The sequence below is a fragment of the Aspergillus homomorphus genome (assembly GCF_003184865.1).
Source record: "Aspergillus homomorphus CBS 101889 unplaced genomic scaffold BO97scaffold_44, whole genome shotgun sequence".
NCBI lineage: Eukaryota > Fungi > Ascomycota > Eurotiomycetes > Eurotiales > Aspergillaceae > Aspergillus > Aspergillus homomorphus.
Window position 1 is genome coordinate 18,839 of NW_020291930.1, and position 22,158 is coordinate 40,996.

Sequence of the window (22,158 nt, forward strand, 5' to 3'; positions counted from 1 at the left end):
GTCAGCAAGAACCGCGAGGAATGGCTAGCAAGACACGAGAGGGTCTGTAAGGTGTTTTCTCCAGGATTGATTCAATCAGGTTTGGTCTCCCCGCCCCTATTGGCAGAGAACATCAGCCTGAGCCTTACTCACTAGAACATTATTAGTAGAAGTTTCAAAGAGAAAGTATCGAAGTGAACGAAGTATCCCAACAGAATCTCAAGTCAGGAAACTCCATCTGAGAGCTAGGAAAGACAAGCAGGGATAGGTGTATAGACTGGGGTGACTCACGGTGACAACTCTCCTTGATAACTATACCTCTAGTCTTCCATCTTGGCTGGCCTCAAGCCAGACCGAGTTCCTTGAGCGACACATATCGGATAGTGGGATGGGGGTTGAGTGGGATATTTTTGGCAGAAGCAGGATCCATCAAGACTTCAGACTCGTCCTTTCGCAACCAATCCAATAAAAGAGTAACGGGAAATGGCTTGTACCTCAACTGGGGTAGAGATGAACATAGTCTTCAATCAAACCGGGCTGAAACTCAAAGTCACGAGCGCGGTACATCAAACCGATTCTATAAATTTCTTGAACAGCCTGGGTTTTATTGAGGATAGGAGTATTAACAGTCAAGCTCCGAGGTGTACGGAAAAGAAAGATACAGCTATGGGCTCCAGTACAAAAGAGGAAAGAACAGTGATGGTGGGAGTATGAACAACCAGGTACTGTTTGATGAGAGAAGGTATGTAGAAGAAAGGCCAGTATGGAAGGAAGGTGTGAAAAGTCAGACTCCGGGTGTGGATGGAAGATGGAGAAAAAAGGAAGAAAGAACAGATCCCGGAAGTGTAGAGGAGGATACCTCCAGGCAGGGGACCATTCAATGGCGATAACCATTCACACGTTTTGAGTCATTCAATAGTATTACCTGCATGAATACTTCCTCGGGATAAAGAATTCATTCCCTGTATTTACAGTGCATTCACCAGTTGCCCTACAAGCCATGATGAGCTAGTATAGTGTTTGCAGAGCATAGCCCCCGGCATATTAGAGCATTCTGCCTATTATCCGACCTCTATAAGCGAGACACGGTCGTGTGATTTCTATTAGTAGTCTGCAGTAGTAGCAAAACATCCCTTGTCGCAGGGTGGTGTTTGTCCACGCTGGACATATTGTGATATCTCTCGTCATGCTCACAGCTAATGCATCTCGATCGAAGTGCTGTTGCTGCACTGCCCTAGCGTACATAAGCACCCCAGGATACTGTACATAGTATTCCCTTGATCAGTATACCTCCTAAAACCCCCGAACCCATCACGTAATGGACAGAACTATGTACCCAAACTAGAATCATATCACGCCATCAGCGCGAATAGCACAACACACACCACCACAAACCCATCTCCACAGCCATGCATCCAAAAAAGCAAATCCATATCGCCGACTGCACTCTCACAAACTATGTACATACCAGTATACCAACAAGGATGTCCTCGCCGAAAACCTGCACGTCCTGCATACATCCCAATCACATGAGACATACACCACGCACGGATCCCCAACTATGCAACCATCCAATAGTTCCGGGATCTGCATTTGCACCCCTGCTATCGCCGATGCAAGGAGGAGGAGAGAACATTGAAGCCCCGCAACTCGGCGAGGTGATTTCCATACCCCGCTTCGACTCCCAGCTTATAACCGCGCTCGTCCTCATTCCACCGCAAGACAACACAGCAACACCCTCCGTCCATCCACCCACTCATCCATCCATGCTCACTCCGACAACATGGCGTACGTCTTCTGCCCCTATCTGCAACATCACTAACTCTAACTACCAACTGAATGAACCAGCGACACAAGCTACTACGATCTCGGCACGTACACCCGAACAGTAACCACCACCTCACCCGAAGCACAAACCTGGTTTACGCGCGGCTGGCAATGGGCCTACAGCTTCAACCACGAAGAAGCACTGCGCTGCTTCCGCCTGGCCGTGGACCACGACGCGTGCTGTGCACTAGCACACTGGGGAGTGGCATACGCGCTGGGACCGAACTACAACAAAGCGTGGGTGTTGTACGACCGGGCGGACCTAGCAACGAGCATCGTGGGGGCGCACGCAGCGCTGGAGACGGCACTTTCGCTCGCCAACGACCCATCCACCAACACCACAGAGGCCGAGAAGGCGCTGATCGTGGCTCTGTTCGCGCGGTTCCCCACCACCAGCAGCACCACCGCCGCAGACAACGCCTACGACTTCCCAGCCCTCAACCGCGCATACGCAACCGCCATGCGAACCGCCCACGCCGCCCACCCCACCGACCAAGACATAACAGCCCTCCTCGCCGAAGCCCTAATGTGCATATCCCCCAGGGGACTCTGGAACCTCGAGACCGGCGAACCAAGCGGCCCGCACACGGTCGAAGCACGAACACTCATCGAACACGCCTTCACCACCCAGCCGTCCGCCCAAAACAACCCCACGCTCTGCCACCTCTACATCCACCTCATGGAGATGTCCCCGTACCCCGAGATCGCGCAGCGGGCAGCCGACACGCTGCGCGGATTGACCCGTGACGCCGCGCACCTGCTGCACATGCCGACGCACATCGACATGGCGGTCGGCGACTACCGGAAGTCGATCGAGAGTAACTCGGCGGCGATCCTCGCGGACGAGAAATACGTGGCGGGGTGTGTGGCGGAGGGACGCACGGGGAGGGCCGTCGGCGGGGCGCTGTATGTTGCGTACCGGGTGCATAATGTTTGCGCGAAGCTATATTCCGCGTTCATTGCGGGACAGTTTGCGATTTGTATGGAGGCGGTACACCAACTCGAGGCTGTGGTGGATGAGGACACGCTTAGGATCAAGAGTCCGCCTGTCGCGGACTGGATCGAGGCGTTCCTGGGCAATCGCGCGCATGTTCTGGTTAGGTTTGGGCGGTGGGACGAGGTGTTGGCGTTGCCGGAGCCGGAGGATACGGAGGTGTATTGCTCGACGTTTGCTACGGTGCTGTATGCTAAGGGCGTGGCCTATAGTGCCCTAGGCCGCGTGCAGGAGGCGGAGGAGATGCAGACGCGCTTCGAGGCCGCCAGGAAGAACGTGCCCGTGTCCCGCATCGCCAGTCTGCCCAGTAAGCAGGTCGACGTGCTGGCCGTCGGGGCCAAGATGCTGCACGGCGAGCTGCAGTACCGCCGGGGCGAGGTGGACGCGGCCTTCGAGACGCTCAAGCAGGGCATCGAACTAGAAGACAATCTCCCCTACGGCGACCCGCCCCCGTGGATGCAGCCCGTGCGCCATGCACTGGGCGGCTTGCTGCTGGAGCAGAACCGCCCGGCCGAGGCGGAGCGCGTCTTCCGCGAGGACCTGGGCATGGCCGAGGGCTTCCCGCGCCGCAAGGGCCGCTTGAACAACGTCTGGGGCCTGCACGGCCTGCACGAGTGTCTCGTCCGACAGCGCAAGCTGGACGAGGCTAGACTCATCGAGCCGTACCGCGACCTCGCGGTCGCCGCAGCAGACGTGCCCATCGTGGCCTCCTGCTACTGTCGCCTGACTGCGGTAAATGCACCGGCGGGAGGACAGACATGCTGCGATTGTTAGTATCTACTCTCTAGCCAGCCAATGCAATTCTTTTCAACTTCCCACCCTACCGCAATCTTAAACCAGAATATAAAGGCCCAACTCAACCAACATATTATTTCTAGGTGTATCCGGGGGAGAACCCCCGTTCCCCGCTTTCCTACAGCGCCCCACCCTACCTCAATCCTAAACCAGATATAAAGCGTTCCGGGGGAGAACCCCCGGACCCCCCTTTCTTTTCAGCTTCCTGGTCCAACTTAACCAACATATTATTCCTAGGTGTATCCGGGGGAGAATCCCCGGACCCCCATCTCTTTCAACTTCCTGGCCACCTCAATCCTAAACCAGAATATAGGCATTTCCGGGGGAGAACCCCCGGACCCCACTTCCTTTCAGCTCCCTGGCCACCTAATCCCAAACCAGAATACAAAGAACAAAAACCAAATGCATACGCTAATCCAATATATACAAGACAGCCAAGAATCAATTCCGAACGGGATCCGTCCACAACGGATCAACGAAATACACCAACCCATGCGCCACCGCAGCCGCCAGCGGACCGACCTAAACCATCAGCAACTATTCCAACATAACGCCCCCGTGATTCTTCAATCCAAAGGCAAAGGGAGGGAAAACATACCCAATGAATCCAATGATACCCGGGAAACTCGGACGCAACATACGCGCCGAAGCACCGCGCAGGATTGACGCCTAAGCCGTTAGCATCCACATTCTACCCCCCTCACTCCTAAGACCCTGAATGAGAAAGGAGAACATACTAGCACCAATATACCCGACGCGGGTCCAAGCGGTACCCCAGGTCACAACGCCCACAACAACACCAACCAACCACGGCGCAACACTCGGCCCAAACACCTTGGCCTGACGGGGGTCCAGCGCAACACCGAAACACAGCCACACGACGATCAGACACGAAAAAAACTCGACGACTAGCCCGCTGGACACGGGCACCAGCGCCGTGTCGATGTAGCAGCCGCCGACCGTGATATTCCGGTCGCCGTAGGCGGCGTGCAGAGCGAAGCCGGCGAGGGCGCCGCCCAGCGTCTGGGCGAGGATGTACAGCACCGCGCGGGGGAACGAGATGATGCGCGCGAAGAGCGTGGCGAGGGTTATCAGCGGATTGATGTGGCCTCCTGAGCTGGGGGAGAAGGTGTAGATTAGGAGGGGCGTGAGCAGCAGGTTGGTGAGGCCGCCGAAGGTCGGCGAGAAGAAGGTTATCGTGCTGTAGACGCCTGAGGCGCTTGTGGGTGCGGTGCTTTTGGCCATTGGGTGGGTTGTGACCCACACCGAGAGGAAGGTGTTTAGCATGCTTGCTACATTATTGTGCTTGTCAGTTAGTGGGGGTGGCTTGAGGTGGCCAGGAAGCTGAAAGAAAGGGGGGTCCGGGGGTTCTCCCCCGGATATCCTTACAACAGAGGGGAGGCGTTCCGGGGGAGAACCCCCGGACCCCCCTTTCCTTTCAACTTCCTGGTGCACCGCAGTGCAGGGACCGGGGGAGAGGGTGGAACGCACCGACACATTCGAGCATGGCGAACTTCCACAGCTCGGGGGCGAGGAAACCGCGCAGGTCGAAGATCTCGGGCAGGGTCATGCAAGGGGCGGCATCGGGCACGCGGTGCAGGACGTCGATGTTCTTGGGGTCGCTGCGGTCGAGCACGAAGTCCTGGTTGCCGCCGATGCGGCCGGCGAACGGCGTGGTGGCGGGCTCGAGCGCGTGGCCATGTGTGTGGGCGTGCTGGGAGCCGGGCGTCGTGGCGAGGGTTTCGTCCTGCTCGTACTCGGGGAGATACGCCATGGTCATGGTTATGGTGTCGTTATCACCCTCCGTGGAGGTGTGAAGTTGGCGATAATGACAGGGAAGGGATGTGTCAAGCGAGAATGATAAGAAAGATAGGGCAGCAGATAAAAGACAGACACACAGACCTCGCTTGGGATCAGACCAGAATCACCATCATCACCACCATGATCATGCCCATCGGGGTTCATGATGGTCAGTACCTACCGGGACGAAACGGAGCAGCGCCCGCAAGGATTGGCTCGGCAATCCGACCCATCAGACCCCGGATCTGGTGGAGTCGTTTAGACTTTTGCCGAGATAAAGAAGCTTTGCCTCGGGTTCCTGGAAGACTACAATTGCCATTGGCAAATTCTTTTTGTCCGGGGTTTAAGCGGCCAATCAAGCCGGATATTCAGCAGATAAAGTCTATGCCTATGGCCAGAACGTGCTTCCGATGCTGTCTATGTTTATCGGTCTGAATGCGTTCCTTGCTTTGCGTTGGATACGAATGCAGTGCATAACTATGCGAGTTTAATCTCATGGAGAGGACAAGGCTTAGGAAACACAGCATGTTTATGCGAATACCGCAAATGCTATCCAACACCATGCACATACCCGACTCTCCCACCGGAGTTGACCCAAGACCGAAACCAATACCCGGCACTGACAGAAGCAGCAGCAGTGAAGAAACCTCTTAACAACGAAATCTTCCACACCAAACCAATCCCCATCCCGTACCCTGCATGATCCAACCGTTCCTGGCCGGGTTCTGCGTGGCATGGTGCAGACAGTGGACACATCCATCCATCATATCCCTCTTAGACTACACTAGTCGACACTCGGGATGTCAGGGTTACGGGGCATCCGTTTCCGTGCCGGGTTCTGCCTATCTTACTTTGTTTCAGATTATAGTCATACGAAATAAGATTGCGTACGGAGTACTGCGTTGGAAGTCCGGGGCTTCCGCGACGCTAGAGCATGGATGGTGGTGGTTCCGTTGGTTCCGCGCTTGTTACAGGTGGTCGCGTGCTCGGCTGCCTGTTTTGGATGGTGGCATCGAGCTCAGGTATGGGATATTTGGGCTTATATTGGCTGTCGAGTGGGTTGTTGGTAGCATTCGTTGCTGCAACCTTTTGTCTAAGGTGGGATCATTTCTCAAGAAAGATATCTCAGTACGAAGCAACGCAGCATCAGACGGATGGAAAAGTCAGTGGAGCTTATGCCGGAACATCCGGCTTGTCTCCAGCCTGGAGTTATCCCACCAAGCGGATGACCAAGCAAGGTCTTTCAAGATGAGTTTAGTCGATGCGGTCATTCCCGATACAATTAACGCTGATTGAATGGCAAAACCTCGGATAATTGAAAATACCACCAGTTCTTCTTGAAAGAGCACACATCACGTGACTCGATGCACAGGAGCACCAACGATCAGATACAGCCATATGCCCAGATGATATTCCCAGTGAAATCCTCCTAGTATCTCTCATAACTACCTAGTACTTTCTCCAACGAACATCTTCCATCTGAAACAGTTAAGAATCGCCCAACTCGCCACACATCGCTTGGATCTTAGTAATTCCGCTCCGCCGACCGGTCTCGGTCTTGATCTCCAACGCCGACAACCGAGCATCTCATTCTCCGAGGACCATTATTCAAATTACAAGATCATATTAGGAAATAACGACATCAAATATCAACAAATACAGATAACGATCTCTCTGGTAACTATAAATAAAGTCTGCAACAGGCAAGATCCTTCTTACACAACACCCATCCTTCCACACTCCCACCTTCACTCATGACGATGGAACACCTGTGACGGTCAGTTATGATAACATCAGTCGCCCGCCGAAAACTCACATTGGGAGTAAAACTCATTGGCATAGGTGCATGTGTATCCGCTGGCGCAGACCGTCGCCCCCGTCCATCCACTGCCGCCGCACTGTGCGTACGCCGCCGCCGTCGCCGTGCTTCCGCTCGACGTGGTGGTCGTCTTAGACGATGTAGTCGTGCTCGCCTTCGAGGTCGTGCTGGACGAGGAGGTGGTCGTCTTCAAAGTGGTACTGCCCGATGAGGTTGACGTGCTGGTGGCCTTCGACGTGGTCGACGACGTCGAAGTCTTCGACCCCGATGCGGTAGCTGTCGCCGCCGGCAAGCTTCCGCTGGGATTGCCGTAAAAAATTCCTCGTCCGTTCGTGCCTACGAAGACCCGTCCGTACGTCTGCAGATCGCCGTTGACCACGTTGGCAGACGCGGACCCAAACCCGTGGGACGCGTCTGAGATCACCTGCCAGTTCGTGCCAGCGTCCTCGCTCTTGAATAGTCCGGCCGCACCGTCGATGGTGAAGAATCCATAGATCACCACGTAGCTCCCGGTCGAGGAGGCCTTGCCGAACCCGAAGCTCCAGCCAGCTGTAACGCCGCTGCCGATCTGCGTGAAAGTGCTACCGTAATCGGTCGAATGCCAGAGTCCCTTGTCGGTCGACGCCCAGACATCTCCCGCAATGGAGGGGTGGGCGCGGATGGCGTTCACCGTTGTGCTGGATCCCAGGGATACAGTCTTAGTGAAAGAGGTCGCGGTATTCTTCGACACGTAGATTGCGCCCGCGGATCCACCGTAGAAGACCGTGTTGTCGGATTTGTCCGAAGCGATGACTGCCCCGGACGGTAGGGAGGAGACGGCAGTCAGGGTACCCTGCGATTTCGATACCAATGCGCCAGCGGTGCTGGACATGAGAAGTACAGTGTCTCCGTCGGCGGACAGAGCCACCGCTCCGGTACCGGTGCTCGAGGTGGCGGCATAATCAGCGTACCAGGTCGATCCAAAGTTGGACGACTGGGCAAGGGTGGGGTAGTCATCACTGGCTCCGGATCGAACAATATTAGAAGGCTTGTTGCCTGCATAGTCGATGCCGTTGGTCGTGCCATAGGTCGGGGTATGGAATGCCTGGTTTGGCGCCTTATCCAGGTCCGAGTGGTAGAACCCGCCGTCGTCGCCAACAGCAGACAACAGCGCTGGCCCTCCAGGTGGCGTGATGAGTCCAAGCACAGCCATCTCCTCAATTCCCACCGCTAGTGACTTCACGGTCACATTGTGTTTTGAGTCCCAATTAGTTAAATCGTGGCCACCGTACACGGTCAGACCCGTGCCGTAGAGCCAGTGGTTGGAGTCAAAAGGATCAATAGCCAGGACTTCCACCATCCATCCGACACGGACAGGAAATTGAGCAGTCGAAGTAGTGTCTTGCACCCACGGGGCGTTACTGATATCATAGCTGTAGTAGTAATTTATGCTCGGATAGCCGTTCCACTCCCAGATAGGCGACCAGGTCTTTCCAGAGTCAACACTGCGCCAGATGAGCTCGTCCGGCCACCAGCAGTTCAACGCAGCAACCATCAAGGTGCCAGGAACCTGGAGGTCGACGGACAGACCACCGTACCCGTAGTAGGTGCTCGTCAGGGAGGTGGGGCTGATGTCAGTCCACACTCCGCTGGTGATGTTATACTTGTGGACTGTTCCGTTTGTGCCGTCGTATGGACCGACTCCGTTGGAATAAGAGACGTAGAGTGTATTCTCCTTGGGAGACAAAACTCCCTTGTGCGGAAGGAAACCGTACTGAGGCTCTCCAGACACCCAAGCCCCTGACAAGTCAGCTTTGCTCGTAATCACAAGGCTGAAACTTACAAGTAGCACCCGCATCCTCCGACTTGAAGACGGACTTGCCCGCATCGGCGACGCCTATCGACCGGTTAGACACAACAAAGACCACACACAAATTACTCACCAACAAAGATTCGCGGAGTCGCAGACCCCGAACTACCCGAAGTCGAATCGAAGGTCACCCAAGCGATACCAACCGGGTCCGAAGTGTATGTCGAGCTCGAATTCTGGAAAAATGTCCCTGCATACTTTTAGCTCAATCCAAACCGCGGACAAGAGTGCCCTACCAGTCCAGGTAAACGAAGTGACATTGGTCCAGGTCGCTCCATAGTCCGTGCTCTTCCACAAGCCATGTCCACTGCGCGCACCGAAGTACAAAATGTTATTCTTGTGTGGATCTACCGCCAATCTCTACATCGCATCAGCTCCATCCATTTGGCATAAGGGTCAATCGACTCACTTCTCCCATCCCACGACCAGGCATGTTGCCTCCAACCTTGAACGGCAACACCGTCTCCGCCCAGGTATCGCCCTGATCCGTCGAACGCAGGATCGATCCCGCATTCGGGTCCCATTCATTGGTATACATTCCGACCGCGACATAGACACGATTCGTGTCCACGGGGTCGGTGGCAATGGCATCGATGCCCCAGTCATGCCTACTCAGTCAGCTCGGCCTTCTACCATCAAGCAAGGAACTCACCAGCTGGAATTCCCCACCCAGTCCATCAGCGGAGTCCACGAATCGTCAGAGTTGAGCCGGTACGCGCCTCCGATATCAGTGCGCGCGTAGGCTAACCCTTTAGCGGAGGGATTGAAGACAATGCCGGGCGTGAAGCCTCCTCCACCTATTGAAGTTAGCACGTGTTGACCATGGCAAGCAATTCTGGAACGTACCACCCGTGACGACATTCTTCCAAGTATACGCCTGCGACGCCGCAGCGTCTGCAAATTCACCCAAGAGGGCTGCAAAAAGCAAGGCCAGACTGGTACGGGCCATGGTGGTGGTGCTGGTCGCTGGCTCAGTATCGTGGTGGGACGAAGAGCAATGCAAGTCCTATTTAACTTCACTGCCTTTAACGAGACAAACTTGATGTCAAAGTCTCATGCTCGTCCTTGGCAGCCCACTAACCTCCGATACGCCATCCTCCTTCGGAGAAGCCTCCGCCCGCTGCTCCACCATATTGCGCCTTACAGAGTCATGGCGCGGTCATTCTCGCGGGGGGGACGTGCGGACAGACTACATCTACAATTCGCGAATTAACCTAGGTTGTCAGCTAATCAAATCTTACAGACATCGTGTGACATGGGTCAAGCGCGCACCGTGCAGCGGAAGGCGTTCGGAATGAGCCAAGAGCCGAATGAACGGATTGTCCACGGACGGATCTCCGGCGGTACTCATTATACACGTGAAGGCGGGAGTTGAATCCCCTGTTGATCAGGGGTAATATGGATAAATGCCGGCGGAAATGCTCCGCAATCTAAGGCAAGTCATCACTTGCAGGATGGTGTTCACTCCTTCATGCAGGGGTAGGCTTGGGAGGGGGAATGAGAGGGTGAAGAAGTAGAGAGGACGAGATGACGAGAGAAAGATCCCTGCTCACCCCTGCTAGTCATTCCACGTGCCGCTCCGCACGGTACCTGAACAGTCAGTCAGACTTGCCAGGAACATCAGGTGGTTGGATGAAACTCGTGCTTGATGAATGTGGGTTTCTGTAGATGACGCCATTTCGCTGTCCAAGCCTATTTCCACTCCATCTATAAAATATCAGCGGCTATCGGTCCGAGTCGCCATATTAAAAGACGAGCTGATCGGATAAGCAGACCGTGCTTGAAAGGGAACGGAGATAGGGAGTATTGAGGCTACTATGGGTAATCATTTCCCCTCTTCGTTGCAGGCTGATCTATCGCTCGGCTCACACAAACTTGCTGGAGTCGATATGAAATAATTTCATCGCCTCCGTCAACCGATCGCCCATAGCCCCAGCTTGCATCCCCGCAACTTCGATCCTTTCCTGACTGTCCATCAATTCCCTCGCCACGTCCTTCCATTCCACGCTCTTCTTTGCGATGCTTACGTCTGGGAACGAGGAATCAATATCCACAGGCACCAACCGTCCTGCGCGCTTGCGAATCTGCCCATCCACAATAACAGTATCCACATCACGCACAGACGAGTGGAGCACGATGGCGGCTATGGGATGTTTTTCCGCAGCGCAGATCATCGCCGGGCTGTCACCCTCGAAGATAACGAGATCAGCAAGCTTACCGACTTCGATCGAGCCAAGCTGATCTCCCATGCCGATCGCGCGGGCGCCTTGGATCGTCCCGAGCCGGAAGACATCCTGAACCGACACGTCCAGCGACCGCATATGTTTACCCTGCGCGAGGAGCTTCTCGTTCCGGCGGGCGCGCTCGCTCTGCAACGCGAGTCGCATCTGCGTGACAATGTCGCCCGAGTTGTTACTGTGGCAGTCGATGCCGAGCGCGCAGAGGTTTGTGCAGCCGTCTTGGAAGCAGACGGGGTTTCCGTGGCCCATCTGCATCTCTGTGTCAGGGGTGGCGGAGATCCAGGATTTTGCTTTGGCGAGTTTGTCGATGTCGCTGGGTGTAAGATTGTTGCCGTGCGAGAGGAGGATGTCGGGGCCCAGGAGACCATAGTCGTCGAGGGTGTCAATTAGCGATTGGTCGCCTGCTTCGTCAGTACCTGTCATGTACGAAAGTCCAAGGTCGGGCTTACTGAGATATTGACCCACATAATGGGTGGTGATTGTTTTGACGCCAGCTTTGCGGGCTCGGTCATACAACGCGACGACCACCTCTTTCGGTAGAAAGAGCCCGTCGAAAGCAAGACCTATGTGTACGCGACCGTCGCCGAAGGGGGCAGCTGTCGCCAGCTCCTCAAGCTGCTCGACGACCCAGTCATCGAGCATGTTGGTGTTCATCTCGATTTCGGGCTTCCAGGTCTTGACCGTCGCGGTGGGGGTGTAGCAGAAGATGGAGCGGATGCCTGAGGAGACGGTGGCCGCGAGACCATTCGATGCTGATCGTGCGTGTTAGTCTGTGGGCCAAATCCATATGAGTGAGCAAGACCTACAGTGCACCGGAGTGACATTCATATGCGCATGGTCGACCACGGTGGTGGTGCCCGCATCCAAGGCCTCGAGGCAGCCCCCGAGCTGACCCCAGAAGATATCCTCCGCTGTGTAGTTGACCTGCTGCAGGTTTCCTGTCTTTGTTTCAGTATGCTTGCATTGCGTGAGGGCGGCACGACGCACCCGTTGGCATATACTCGATCAGTGTGTGATCGGCATGGCGGCCCTTCAGTTGAGTCTGCCAGAGATGGTGGTGCGTGTCGATGAAGCCGGGGGAGATGATCTTCCCGGTACAGTCGATGATCTGAGTCGATTGCGAAGGTGGTTTGATGTCTGGTGCAATCTGCGCGATCTTCTTCCCCTCGATGAGCAAGGAGTGGTTGCGCAGAGGAACGACATAGTCATTCTTGTCGCCGGTGGGGACTAGGATTGTTGCGTTTTGCAGAAGTAGCGACGGCATCTTGGGTGAATGGCTTGGAAGCTGCGGCGGTAACTGTCTGGGATGAGCGTAGTGCTGTATCTGCGCGAGCGTGAGCTGACTTGGAACGCGTCGCTGCTGGTTGTTTATATTGTCAGCATAGTGTAGTTATGAAATGGGGGCTGCGTTGGTCAGCTTCGGACAGACGAGAGAGCGAACCGCGTCGCTGACTGAATCCCGCCGTGGGTCTGGAATCGTCCCACGTCATGGTGAGGGGAAGGTTTCACCCCAGCTATAGCAGTGATAGGTTATAGGATTTTATGGTGGACTGATAACCAGGATGCATATCTTGAAGCATTTAACCAATAAGATAGTAGGTGTGCTCGCAAATATACATTTGTGGCTGTTATCTTACAAAGTGGAGTCAGTATATTTCCACTAGGTGAGTGCTACTCATAATACTTCTTATGAGTACCAGTAGACAGACGTATAGACAGAGGAAGAGATGGCAAATGCAGACGAGCAGACCAATCTCCGATCGAATCCAAGATTACTCAGAGCTACTCCCTAAGCAGATACAGAAGACTAACCTAATTGACGCCATCAGCAACCCTTCAGGTTCCAAGAGTCGATACCGATGTTAAGCCGGCGCGGAGAAACCTTTACCAGCCGCCGCCTATCCGCTGAGTCAGAAAGTCTGGAATCACCATCAGTTCTTTCATTGGTGGAAAGGTCACCTGACACACTAAGCTCGCGACGCTAATGCAAACGGGACTAGCCGATTTGCGCGGGGGCAAACCATACTAGGTGGCATCCACAACTTGGAATGCTCCGTGCATCTCCTCCTTTCTGCACAACTGCGAGACGCAGACCTCACTGTTCCCAGCGAGATGCCAATGAGTGATCACTTACTCACTCATTCGAGTACTCAACCCTGCCAAACAGTCCACACATCCTGTCCAGCAGCCACAAGTCCCACCCCCTCTCTGTCGGAAGCAACAGAAGCCAGCCGCTAACTTCGGCCCGGACAATGACAGAACGGGACGAGGCGGTCTGCAACCCACAGAAAAGGGGACCCAACTGTGGCGGGAATGCCTCTCGTCTAACCACGTGCGGTGACTCTGGCTGGAATAGGGGTAGACTGCGGGTTGGGATCTCGCGCAGCAGTGAATGACTGACAGGCAGAGATGGCCCCAAGATCAGCGGTGGAAACACTCCTGGACGATCACCCGTGCACGAAGGAAGGGATGAGGTTCATCGCCCTCCGACCCCAGTCTAGACCGACATGCCGACGTTTACTGTATCTACATTGGAGCCTACAATAGAACGCCACTGCCAACATCACCACCAAGCGGTGAAGAATGACAGCCTGCCAATCGGTTCTCCCCCGCAGTCTGCCAGAGTCCCGAACCTGGAACCGAATGTTTACAGCATTCCCCCATCCGGCAATAAGTGGACCGTCTTGGTGGTAAATTCTAGAACTAAATTCGACGCTGGCCGCGCACAAAACCTCCTGTCCTGGCCGTTGGCCTCCAGCAACTTTCTCTTCCCCTTGTATTCCTCGCAACGCACTCTGCCTTCCCCATGCGCGCCGCTTGCGACTGACCACTGTCGAGTCTCGCGCGGATTCTGTCAGCCGCAGATTCGTACAGTCCTCGGATCGGATCAGGGACACGTCTAGCAACACTTCCAGTCCATTCACTCCCGCAAATGGCGTCTGGCTTCAACATTCAGGAGCTGCCTCCTGACCCGCGCATCGTCGCCGGACTGAGGTACCGCGGCGCTCTTTACTACGTCGCCCAGGCAGCCATCCACACGTTCCAGGTGTACTTCGTGCTGCGTCTGGTCCTGCTTCTCACCTCGCCCGCGCAGACATGGCAGATGTGGCTGACGCTGGCCATCGAGGGCATCTTCGCGCGTAAGTAACCAGACACCCGTGCCAGGAAGCTGAAAGAAAAGGGGGGTCCGGGGGTTCTTCCCCGGAAACCTCCAGGGGCCCGAGCGATCCCGGGGGAGAACCCCCGGGCCCCCCTTTTCTTTCAGCTTCCTGGAGCACCTCATCCCAAGATGCACAGACTGACCGCTGTAGTGCTGTCGCGACAAGACCAGCTGCTGATAGCGGCGTCCGGGCGCGCGCCGCGCAACTCAGCCCGCGCGCGGCTGCGACTGCACGGCGACGCGGACCTGCCGGTGGTGGAGGTGCTGCTGCCGTGCTGCGGCGAGCCGGTGGAAGTGATTCTCGATACGGTGCGCGCGGCGTGCACGCTGGACTATCCGATGTCGCAGTTCCGCGTGCGGGTGCTGGACGACGGCGGGTCTGCGGCGCTGCGTGCGGCGGTGACGGGGCTGCAGGCTGAATGGCCGCATTTGTCGTACCACTCGCGCGGGCGGCAGAGCGGGCAGGTGTTCGCCAAGTCGGGCAACCTGAACTACGCGCTGCTAACGCTGCAGGAGAAGACGCGGCCGGAGTTCTGCGCGATCTTCGACGCGGACTCGATCGCGGCGCCCGAGTTCTTGCGCGCCACGCTGCCGCACCTGTTGGCCAACCCGGAGGCGGTGCTGGTGACCACGCGCCAGTACTTCTACAACCTGCCGACGGGCGACCCGTTCTCGCAGTCGCGGCTGCACTTCTACACGTGCCAGAACGCCGAGCTGGACCGGCAGGGCTGCGCCATCGACGCCGGGTCCGGCGCGCTGTTCCGCCGCCAGCCCGTCGTCGACGCCGGCGGCTACCCGACCTATTCGTTCTCCGAGGACTGGCAGCTGTCGCTGGTTCTGCGTGGCCTGGGCCACGAGACCGTCCAGGTGCAGGAGCCGCTGCAGTTCGGCCTCGTGCCCACCTCGCTGGCCGGCCACGTCGCCCAGCAGAACCGCTGGCACATCGGCCACACGCAGCAGACCCGCGTGCTGCGCGCCCCCACAAACGCCACCATGTCCGCGCGCATGCAGTGGGCCATCGTGCTCAACGGCCTCGGCATCACCGGCCGTCTCGTCGGCCTGCTGGCCATCTTCGTCGCCGTGCCCGCCCTGCTGCTCAACCCCGGCTCCCTCATCCCCACCCACGCCTACGTCCGCCTCCAGCTCGCCCTCGCCCTGCTCCACGTTGCCCTCGCCTGGCTCTTCGCCTGTCTCCAGTCCGCGCACACCGATTTCCAGACCGCCCCCTTCGCCCACCTCGAAAATACCTGGCTCGCCCCCTGTAAGCCCTTTCCCCATTCCCCACTTCCACCATCAAACCAAATATGAGCTTCTCCCGGGGGAGAACCCCCGGACCCCCCTTCCTTTCAGCCCCCTGGCACACCTCATTCTATGAACCAGATATGAGCTTCTCCCGGGGGAGAACCCCCGGACCCCCCTTCCTTTCAGCCCCCTGGCACACCTCAATCCCAGAGAAATGAAATGAAAGAGATACAGGACCCCCTTTCCACCTCTCACCCACCCCCTCATTCTTCACAGAAAATATACTGATAGAGAATAGGCCATATATGGAGTATCCTGCGCTTCCATTTGATTACCCCCAAACCCAAGAACAGATCCTTCATAACAGGGGCCGAAACCAACACGACCACCCGCACGGCCCAGAAATGGCACGCAAGCATGGCGCCCAGCCTCGCGCTCCTCACCACCACCCTCGTCGCATTGTGTTACGGCGTGACCTCCGCATTCAAAAACCCAGAGGGGAAGGTCTTGACGGGGATGGTTTATCCCCCGCTGCTGCATATCACGTACCTCGTTGTGCTGAGTTTGGCGGAGCCTGTTCTTCATCTTGTATATCCCCCCTTGTTTCCGGAGCGGAAGGCTGGGTTGGAAGTCCTCGACAAGGGGGATGGGAAGGGAGCAGGGATGGTGCAGCCGTGTGCTGCGGTAAGGGAGGGGTGTGCGCTCCAGCGGAAATCGTGGGGCCGGGTGTGGGGGCAGGGCGGTTTTGTGGGGGTTGTTTTGGTGGGGTTGGGAGTTGCTGTGATTTATTTGTGAGTTTGGGTTCTAGGTCTCGATGGTGGATGGGGGAGGGGGATGGGTTGCGCTGTTTACTAGGTATTTAATAAAGGTTTGTTATCGAACTGCTAAGGTTGGTATGGTATTCTATCCTCTTTGAGATTTCCATATTAAATTGAGGTGCCCAGGAAGCTGAAAGAAAGGGGGGTCCGGGGGTTCTCCCTCGGGACGCTTATACTCCACTTCACAGTAAAGGATAGTGTGGGGGTTCTAGATGAGGCCAGAATCGCCAAACCGCGAATGTCGTCTCCACATCCCGCCGTACAGCCAGATCAAAGCCATGCCCAGCACGCCGAGCACGCCCAGTCCGGCGAGAACAGTCGAGCCCCGGTCCACGCCCAGATTGCGATACAGCAGCACGCCGTAATGCACGGCCCCGGCGGCCAGGGCCGAGCTGCAGAAGTCGTTTGCCGCGAAGAGGCTCGCGGCGTAGCGCGGGTATGTGGCTGGTAGGTACAGGCACATGCATTCTAGGATGATCCAGACGTCGGCGGAGTAGAGGCCTGCGCCGAGGAGACTGGTTATCCAGTGGATTGTGGGGCAGCCTGTCCGGTCAAAGAGGAGGAGGCCGGTGGGGATGAGGAGGAGGTATTCTTCTGGTTCGGGGCGAGGGGGGGATTCGGGGTTGATGTTTCGTGTCAGCATTATTGACAGTCGTAAGTGCGGATTCGAATAAGTCTGACGGTGTTCGGAGAGTATGTTACCAAGAGTATAGAAGGGGAGGTTAAACAGCAGAGAAGGCTGATTCCCACCAAGGTTTATTCTGTTCATATCGCATCCACTCGACTGGAAGCCTAAGACAATCCGGGGAAGATGATCCGGCGTGTCAGATTCTAGTAAAAGGGGTAAAGTTGAGGGTTATTATTTATAGCAGGACCCGCGACGCGGCGAGAGGTTCCAAGATTCTGCCGAGCAGATGTAAATTGAGTTGTTGAATTCTGTGATTCCAGGTTTGGAAACTTCAAACGATGAGATCATCCGCGACAATCCTGCGACCTAATTAGGTTCGATGGCCCCGGGAAGTTTAACGAGAGAGTTGATCTAGACCATGGCTCCAATGCCCTCTCATACGCAGTACAAGAGAAAGAGATTATCCATCGGTGTCATCCGTGTACGTCCTGTTTCCACGGTCTAAACCTCCTGAATATCAGCTGCGATTGCAAGCCTGCAAGCCAGGACAAACAGCACAAAAGGAATACACATGGTCAAAGATTGGTCACCACGCAGTCAGTGACCGCGCCACCTCGTTCTCAACCTGTCTTTGCTCAAACTCAACGGTCACGTTATCCGTCCGCCGAATCATCCCCAGCATGTGGCTCTCCTTCAACCTCTGGTCTCCATCATGGTTCGGAATGATGTGCTCCTGACTTTCGACGGTCGCAATGGTGAGGTTCCTCTTCTGTGCTTTGGCCCCCTTACTGCGGCTGTCGTGAGAGTCGTCGGGGAAGCTCGAACCACATTTGTTTCGTTTGCGACTGTTGCTGTATGAGCTAGCGGTGCGGTTTCCGAGGAGGAGTTCAAGAAATGGTTGGAGGGTGGGAATACACGAGGCGATGATCACGATATTGGATTCGATACTAGCATCTCGTTTCACGTCAGCCTTGTATCTTGATTAGTAGGTGGCAAAGGCTAGAGGTTAATATACTTTGTCCAGATGATGAGATCTGCGGTTCCGTCTGTTCTCGGTCAGTTACCGGAAAACTGCAACGGGAGGAAAAGCGCACATGTGTAGTCTTCTTGGTCTGCCAAACTTTTCAGTTGGGTGCATTTGATAATCGCCATAGCAGATGCGCTGGAAAAAATTCATCAGTCCGTGTCTCGAGCGATGATTAATGAACATACACGGAGCCGAGACCTAAGGCCGCGCACAAAGCGAGGCGCTTCCGCAGTGACATATGCAGTTTCATCAGCACGGTGCTGGGATAAATTGCTAAGACCAGATCGACAAAGCCGGAGAGAGCTGATTACTTAGCTCGTGCTGCACGTGGTCCGAAGCTAGAAGAAAAAGACCAACCTCCAGTAAAGATAGCGTAGTCGATCAACAACCACACATTCTTGCAGGTGGCCTTTCCCTCGATGGCAAGCCTGGTTTGCCACAGAGCTCGAGGTGGGTCACACATGGTGAACAGGAATATGATGCATACTCCGGACACTATCGTTGTCAACGTGCTGAGAGCCCACAGGCAGACACGCTGGATGTGGCTCGCGTTCAAGATGCGATTCAGCATTGCGGTCACCGCTAGCTTGGGGAGCGTAAAAGAGATGATGCCGAAGAGGAAACTGAGACAGTTAAGGAAGGTCGCAGTCTCGATTGCAGTGGTGCTTAACAGCCATGCATGCTTCCCGAAGCCAAGCTGGACGTTTATGGTAGTTAAAATGCAGTACACAACTCCCATGAGCTGTGGCATTGTTAAGTGATGATCTGGTTGGCGGGATAAGTTTTACTTACCAGTGATAACGCAATGACCCAATCATCTACACCGAGGTTGTGCAGCAAGCCTGCCCGGATGTAGATGCGCGCGGTCACTAAAACTGTCGTGAGACCCGTCAAAGTCCACAACACTATCAGGATGGTCGGCCCTTTGTCGTCGGTCGGAGCTGCGCGAGGTGAGTTCATGGCTGGGAGCTGTTGCAAGCTCGATAGGAACGATTGACAAGAATAAGCTGAACACGGCAGCACCACGAGCTTTCAAATCATCGCTTCGCCCTGCGCAATTTGTACACGCACCATCTCAAGGGGCAATGACAGGAACTCGCACTTTTGGGAAAGTCCCACCGACCTGCCATCTCGTTCATGGATCATCGCACAGACAAACTCATATGCTCGTACTTTACCATCGGTACACCCAATTCGACCGTTCTCCTGGTCGCTACGCAACAGATAGCGTCCGACCATCATCAAGTCAGGTAATGGCTCCGACTATCGAGCAGGGGTTCGTAATTGTCAAGGAAGCAATTTGAGCCACGAGTCAACAACCCCAAGGTAGTGCGAGACTAGAGGGACGACATGACAGGGATGATTTAACCGTGGCTTGTGTGACTGGATCGAAAGAAAGCCGTTGAGCCGAGTGACAGCCCGCCTTGTGGAGCCGGAAATCCACTAAAGCTTGGTTTCTTTGTTTGCCTGGTTTCTCTTATATGAATGGCGCTTATATTGCCTGACATCAGTGCATTGCTTGCCAGTGCTGCCTGGAGTATTCGGAGTCTGAGCTATTTGCGTCGACGCATCGGTCTTTGTCTCGTAAGTATGCCATGCTCAAGAGTCTCGACTAGCCCGGAGCAATGTGTCAGGAGATGGTGAATATAGTACATCAAGAGGAAGATACCCTGTCAGGGGTTGCAATTGCAAGGATGCCTATGAACGGGGAGGACGTTAGCACGGTCGTACGGAGCCTGGCGTTCAGCGAGGGTTGGGCCTCGTGGGAAACAACTCATGGACTGTGGCTCGAAATCCTCAAGATGATCTTCGTGCAAGACAATGCTTTAAAGTCTGAATCAAAGAGAGTGTGTCTCTCGCGGTCTTCGTGGATGAGATCCTCGATGCAACGTTGGGTATTGAGGGGAGAGGGACAGACGGAGCAGACGGGAGGGAAGCACATGTCGATGGAATGCGGTTCTCCGTCCGAACCATGGCGCTTTCATCTCCACAACCGCTCAGACAACAAATTACCCCGGCATCTGGACGCCCACTAGAGAATAATGCTGGCACACTCTGGCGTGGAGGAAGATAGATTTATCTCTTCCTTTTTGGTTCCAATGGCTTACCGTGTTGAGCGCCGGTCTCCTGTCTGTTATATCAGGGCCTATCCGCACTGGATGGGTCTGATGTGAACTATCCCTTTCGACTCAATTGTCCTCCCATTAATCCTATCTCCTACTAATCGCATACACACAATGGCAGGTGCAATCAATGGAACAGTGAACGGTCACAACAATGGACACATCAAGAAACCGATCCAAGAGGCTTTCGTGGACGGCAATGTCGCGATCGCTCCAAACGATCCGGAAGAAGTCCCCGCACTATTGAAGAGGATCACATTGCACGGGGAAGCGTACTTGACCGAAAATGATGAGCTCGAGCGAAGCAAGATCCTCGATTCGGCCAGGTCTCTGGTCTATGCCTTGGAGACGCCGCGCGAGGCGATCATCCGACACTGTTGGTCGCAGGTATTCCCTTCCTGTCTTTTTTCCCGAGAGCCACTCGTCGCAGTTAGTATGCTCATAGAAACCAGAGTACTCTCTATGCAGCGATCGAAACAGCAGTGGACCTAGACCTCTTCAGGGCGCTGTCGCGGGACGCAAAGCCCAAGTCTGCAGCCGAGCTTGCATTGGCAACGGGTGTGAATCCGGTGATGCTTGGTACACGCAACGCGCGCTATACGTCCGACGTGAACCCAGACTGATCTGCTTCTCTCCACCCAGCACGCATCCTCAAACACCTTGCCGCGATGGGGGTGATCAAAGAAACCGGACCGGACGAATACCGGCGGACGGGGTTCTCCATCTCCATGCAATCCGCCCGGTACAGCGACGCGTACCCCTGCATGTAGGCACCTCCCACACAAAGTCCACAAGCAAACTCACCTAACCCAACCATCTAACCTCTATACCCTCGGACAAAAAGGACCGGCTGCATCACCGCGGGTGTCCTCGCCCTCCCAGCCCACCTCAAAGCAACCAACTACACCACGCCCAACGACGGCACCAAGAGCGCCTTCCAGCGAGGCTTCGACACGGACCTCCACTTCTTCGACTTCCTCAAGCAGCACCCGCAACACGCGAGCGAATTCAACAACCACATGTCCGCCTACCGCCAGGGTCGTCCGAGCTGGATGGACCCAGGGTTCTACCCTGTACGGAGGCTCGTCGAGGAAATCACCGTTTCCACGGAAGATGTGCTCTTGGTCGACATGGGCGGCGGCATGGGCCACGACCTATCTGAGTTCCGCCGCAAGTGGCCCGATCTCGCGGGCCGACTGATCGTGCAGGAGCTCCCTGATGTTGTTGCGCAGGCGCGCGAATTGAACCTGGATCCTAGGATTGAGTTGATGGTGCATGATTTCTTCGATGAGCAGGTTATTATCGGTAGGTTTTTGTCGTCGCCCTCGCATTCTACCTGAGATGTTGATAAGGGTGATAGGGGCAAGAGCATACTACATGCACTCCGCTCTGCACGACTGGACGGACGACGATTGTCGCCGGATCCTGCGGAGCCTGGTCCCTGCTATGCGCGAGGGATACAGTAAGTTGCTGATCAATGAAAACGTAATTCCAAGTACCAATGCGTATTGGGAGACGACTAGTCTGGATATCATCATGATGGCAGACTTCGCGTCAAGGGAGCGGACGGAGAGCCAGTGGCGTGCATTAATTGAGTCAGTGGGACTGAAAGTGGTAAAGATCTGGACGGCTCGAAGGGGAGTAGAAAGTTTGATTGAGTGTGAGGTTGCTTGATTGGGGATGAGACTTTTCTTCATGCTCGGTTAGGGCCAGCGATCTCGAGTCACGCCCCGTTTTGGAAACTGAAAGGTGTCCCCTTGTCTAGAAATCGATCCCGCTTGGATTTGGACTAGTAAAACGCTCCCTGACCCCAGTTTGTCACCGCATAGTATCCGGAACAGATGCATATCGTTTTTC

General features: G+C 55.4%; 8 protein-coding genes across 8 annotated transcripts; 3 read left to right on the plus strand and 5 right to left on the minus strand.

Annotated features, from left to right (window-relative positions):
- Positions 1–1,699: 1,699 nt before the first annotated feature.
- BO97DRAFT_397508 (tetratricopeptide repeat protein) lies at positions 1,700–3,594 on the plus strand. The gene is made up of 2 exons (XM_025694146.1): positions 1,700–1,767; positions 1,828–3,594. Exons 1-2 carry the CDS (start codon positions 1,763–1,765, stop codon positions 3,572–3,574), a joined length of 1,752 nt encoding a protein of 583 aa, XP_025547867.1. The 5' UTR covers positions 1,700–1,762; the 3' UTR covers positions 3,575–3,594.
- A 442-nt stretch (positions 3,595–4,036) lies between these two features.
- On the minus strand, positions 4,037–5,425 carry BO97DRAFT_480392 (MIP transporter; the record flags this gene model as incomplete). Its single annotated transcript, XM_025700753.1, has 4 exons — positions 5,087–5,425; positions 4,333–4,887; positions 4,194–4,264; positions 4,037–4,117 (listed from the first exon to the last, which is right to left on the minus strand). Exons 1-4 carry the CDS (start codon positions 5,373–5,375, stop codon positions 4,037–4,039), a joined length of 996 nt encoding a protein of 331 aa, XP_025547868.1. The 5' UTR covers positions 5,376–5,425.
- Positions 5,426–7,147: 1,722 nt separating this feature from the next.
- BO97DRAFT_437362 (putative endoglucanase) lies at positions 7,148–10,012 on the minus strand (the record flags this gene model as incomplete). The annotated part of the gene is made up of 8 exons (XM_025697841.1): positions 7,148–7,164; positions 7,212–8,993; positions 9,037–9,090; positions 9,137–9,253; positions 9,300–9,423; positions 9,473–9,671; positions 9,716–9,860; positions 9,910–10,012. The coding sequence occupies 8 exons, from the start codon at positions 10,010–10,012 to the stop codon at positions 7,148–7,150; spliced, it is 2,541 nt and encodes an 846-aa protein (XP_025547869.1).
- A 916-nt stretch (positions 10,013–10,928) lies between these two features.
- On the minus strand, positions 10,929–12,567 carry BO97DRAFT_417390 (Metallo-dependent hydrolase; the record flags this gene model as incomplete). Its single annotated transcript, XM_025696478.1, has 3 exons — positions 10,929–12,055; positions 12,110–12,241; positions 12,291–12,567. The coding sequence occupies 3 exons, from the start codon at positions 12,565–12,567 to the stop codon at positions 10,929–10,931; spliced, it is 1,536 nt and encodes a 511-aa protein (XP_025547870.1).
- Positions 12,568–14,235: 1,668 nt separating this feature from the next.
- On the plus strand, positions 14,236–16,560 carry BO97DRAFT_437364 (glycosyltransferase family 2 protein; the record flags this gene model as incomplete). Its single annotated transcript, XM_025697842.1, has 4 exons — positions 14,236–14,443; positions 14,615–15,724; positions 16,004–16,402; positions 16,514–16,560. 4 exons carry the CDS (start codon positions 14,236–14,238, stop codon positions 16,558–16,560), a joined length of 1,764 nt encoding a protein of 587 aa, XP_025547871.1.
- A 163-nt stretch (positions 16,561–16,723) lies between these two features.
- BO97DRAFT_445924 (uncharacterized protein) lies at positions 16,724–17,166 on the minus strand (the record flags this gene model as incomplete). The annotated part of the gene is made up of 1 exon (XM_025698598.1): positions 16,724–17,166. The coding sequence occupies one exon, from the start codon at positions 17,164–17,166 to the stop codon at positions 16,732–16,734; it is 435 nt and encodes a 144-aa protein (XP_025547872.1). The 3' UTR covers positions 16,724–16,731.
- Positions 17,167–17,658: 492 nt separating this feature from the next.
- On the minus strand, positions 17,659–19,138 carry BO97DRAFT_472830 (uncharacterized protein; the record flags this gene model as incomplete). The annotated part of the gene is made up of 6 exons (XM_025700177.1): positions 17,659–18,098; positions 18,167–18,197; positions 18,246–18,313; positions 18,364–18,481; positions 18,536–18,920; positions 18,971–19,138. The coding sequence occupies 6 exons, from the start codon at positions 19,136–19,138 to the stop codon at positions 17,738–17,740; spliced, it is 1,131 nt and encodes a 376-aa protein (XP_025547873.1). The 3' UTR covers positions 17,659–17,737.
- A 1,169-nt stretch (positions 19,139–20,307) lies between these two features.
- On the plus strand, positions 20,308–21,975 carry BO97DRAFT_397525 (o-methyltransferase; the record flags this gene model as incomplete). The annotated part of the gene is made up of 5 exons (XM_025694147.1): positions 20,308–20,688; positions 20,754–20,880; positions 20,944–21,067; positions 21,146–21,606; positions 21,662–21,975. The coding sequence occupies exons 1-5, from the start codon at positions 20,416–20,418 to the stop codon at positions 21,973–21,975; spliced, it is 1,299 nt and encodes a 432-aa protein (XP_025547874.1). The 5' UTR covers positions 20,308–20,415.
- Positions 21,976–22,158: the final 183 nt, after the last annotated feature.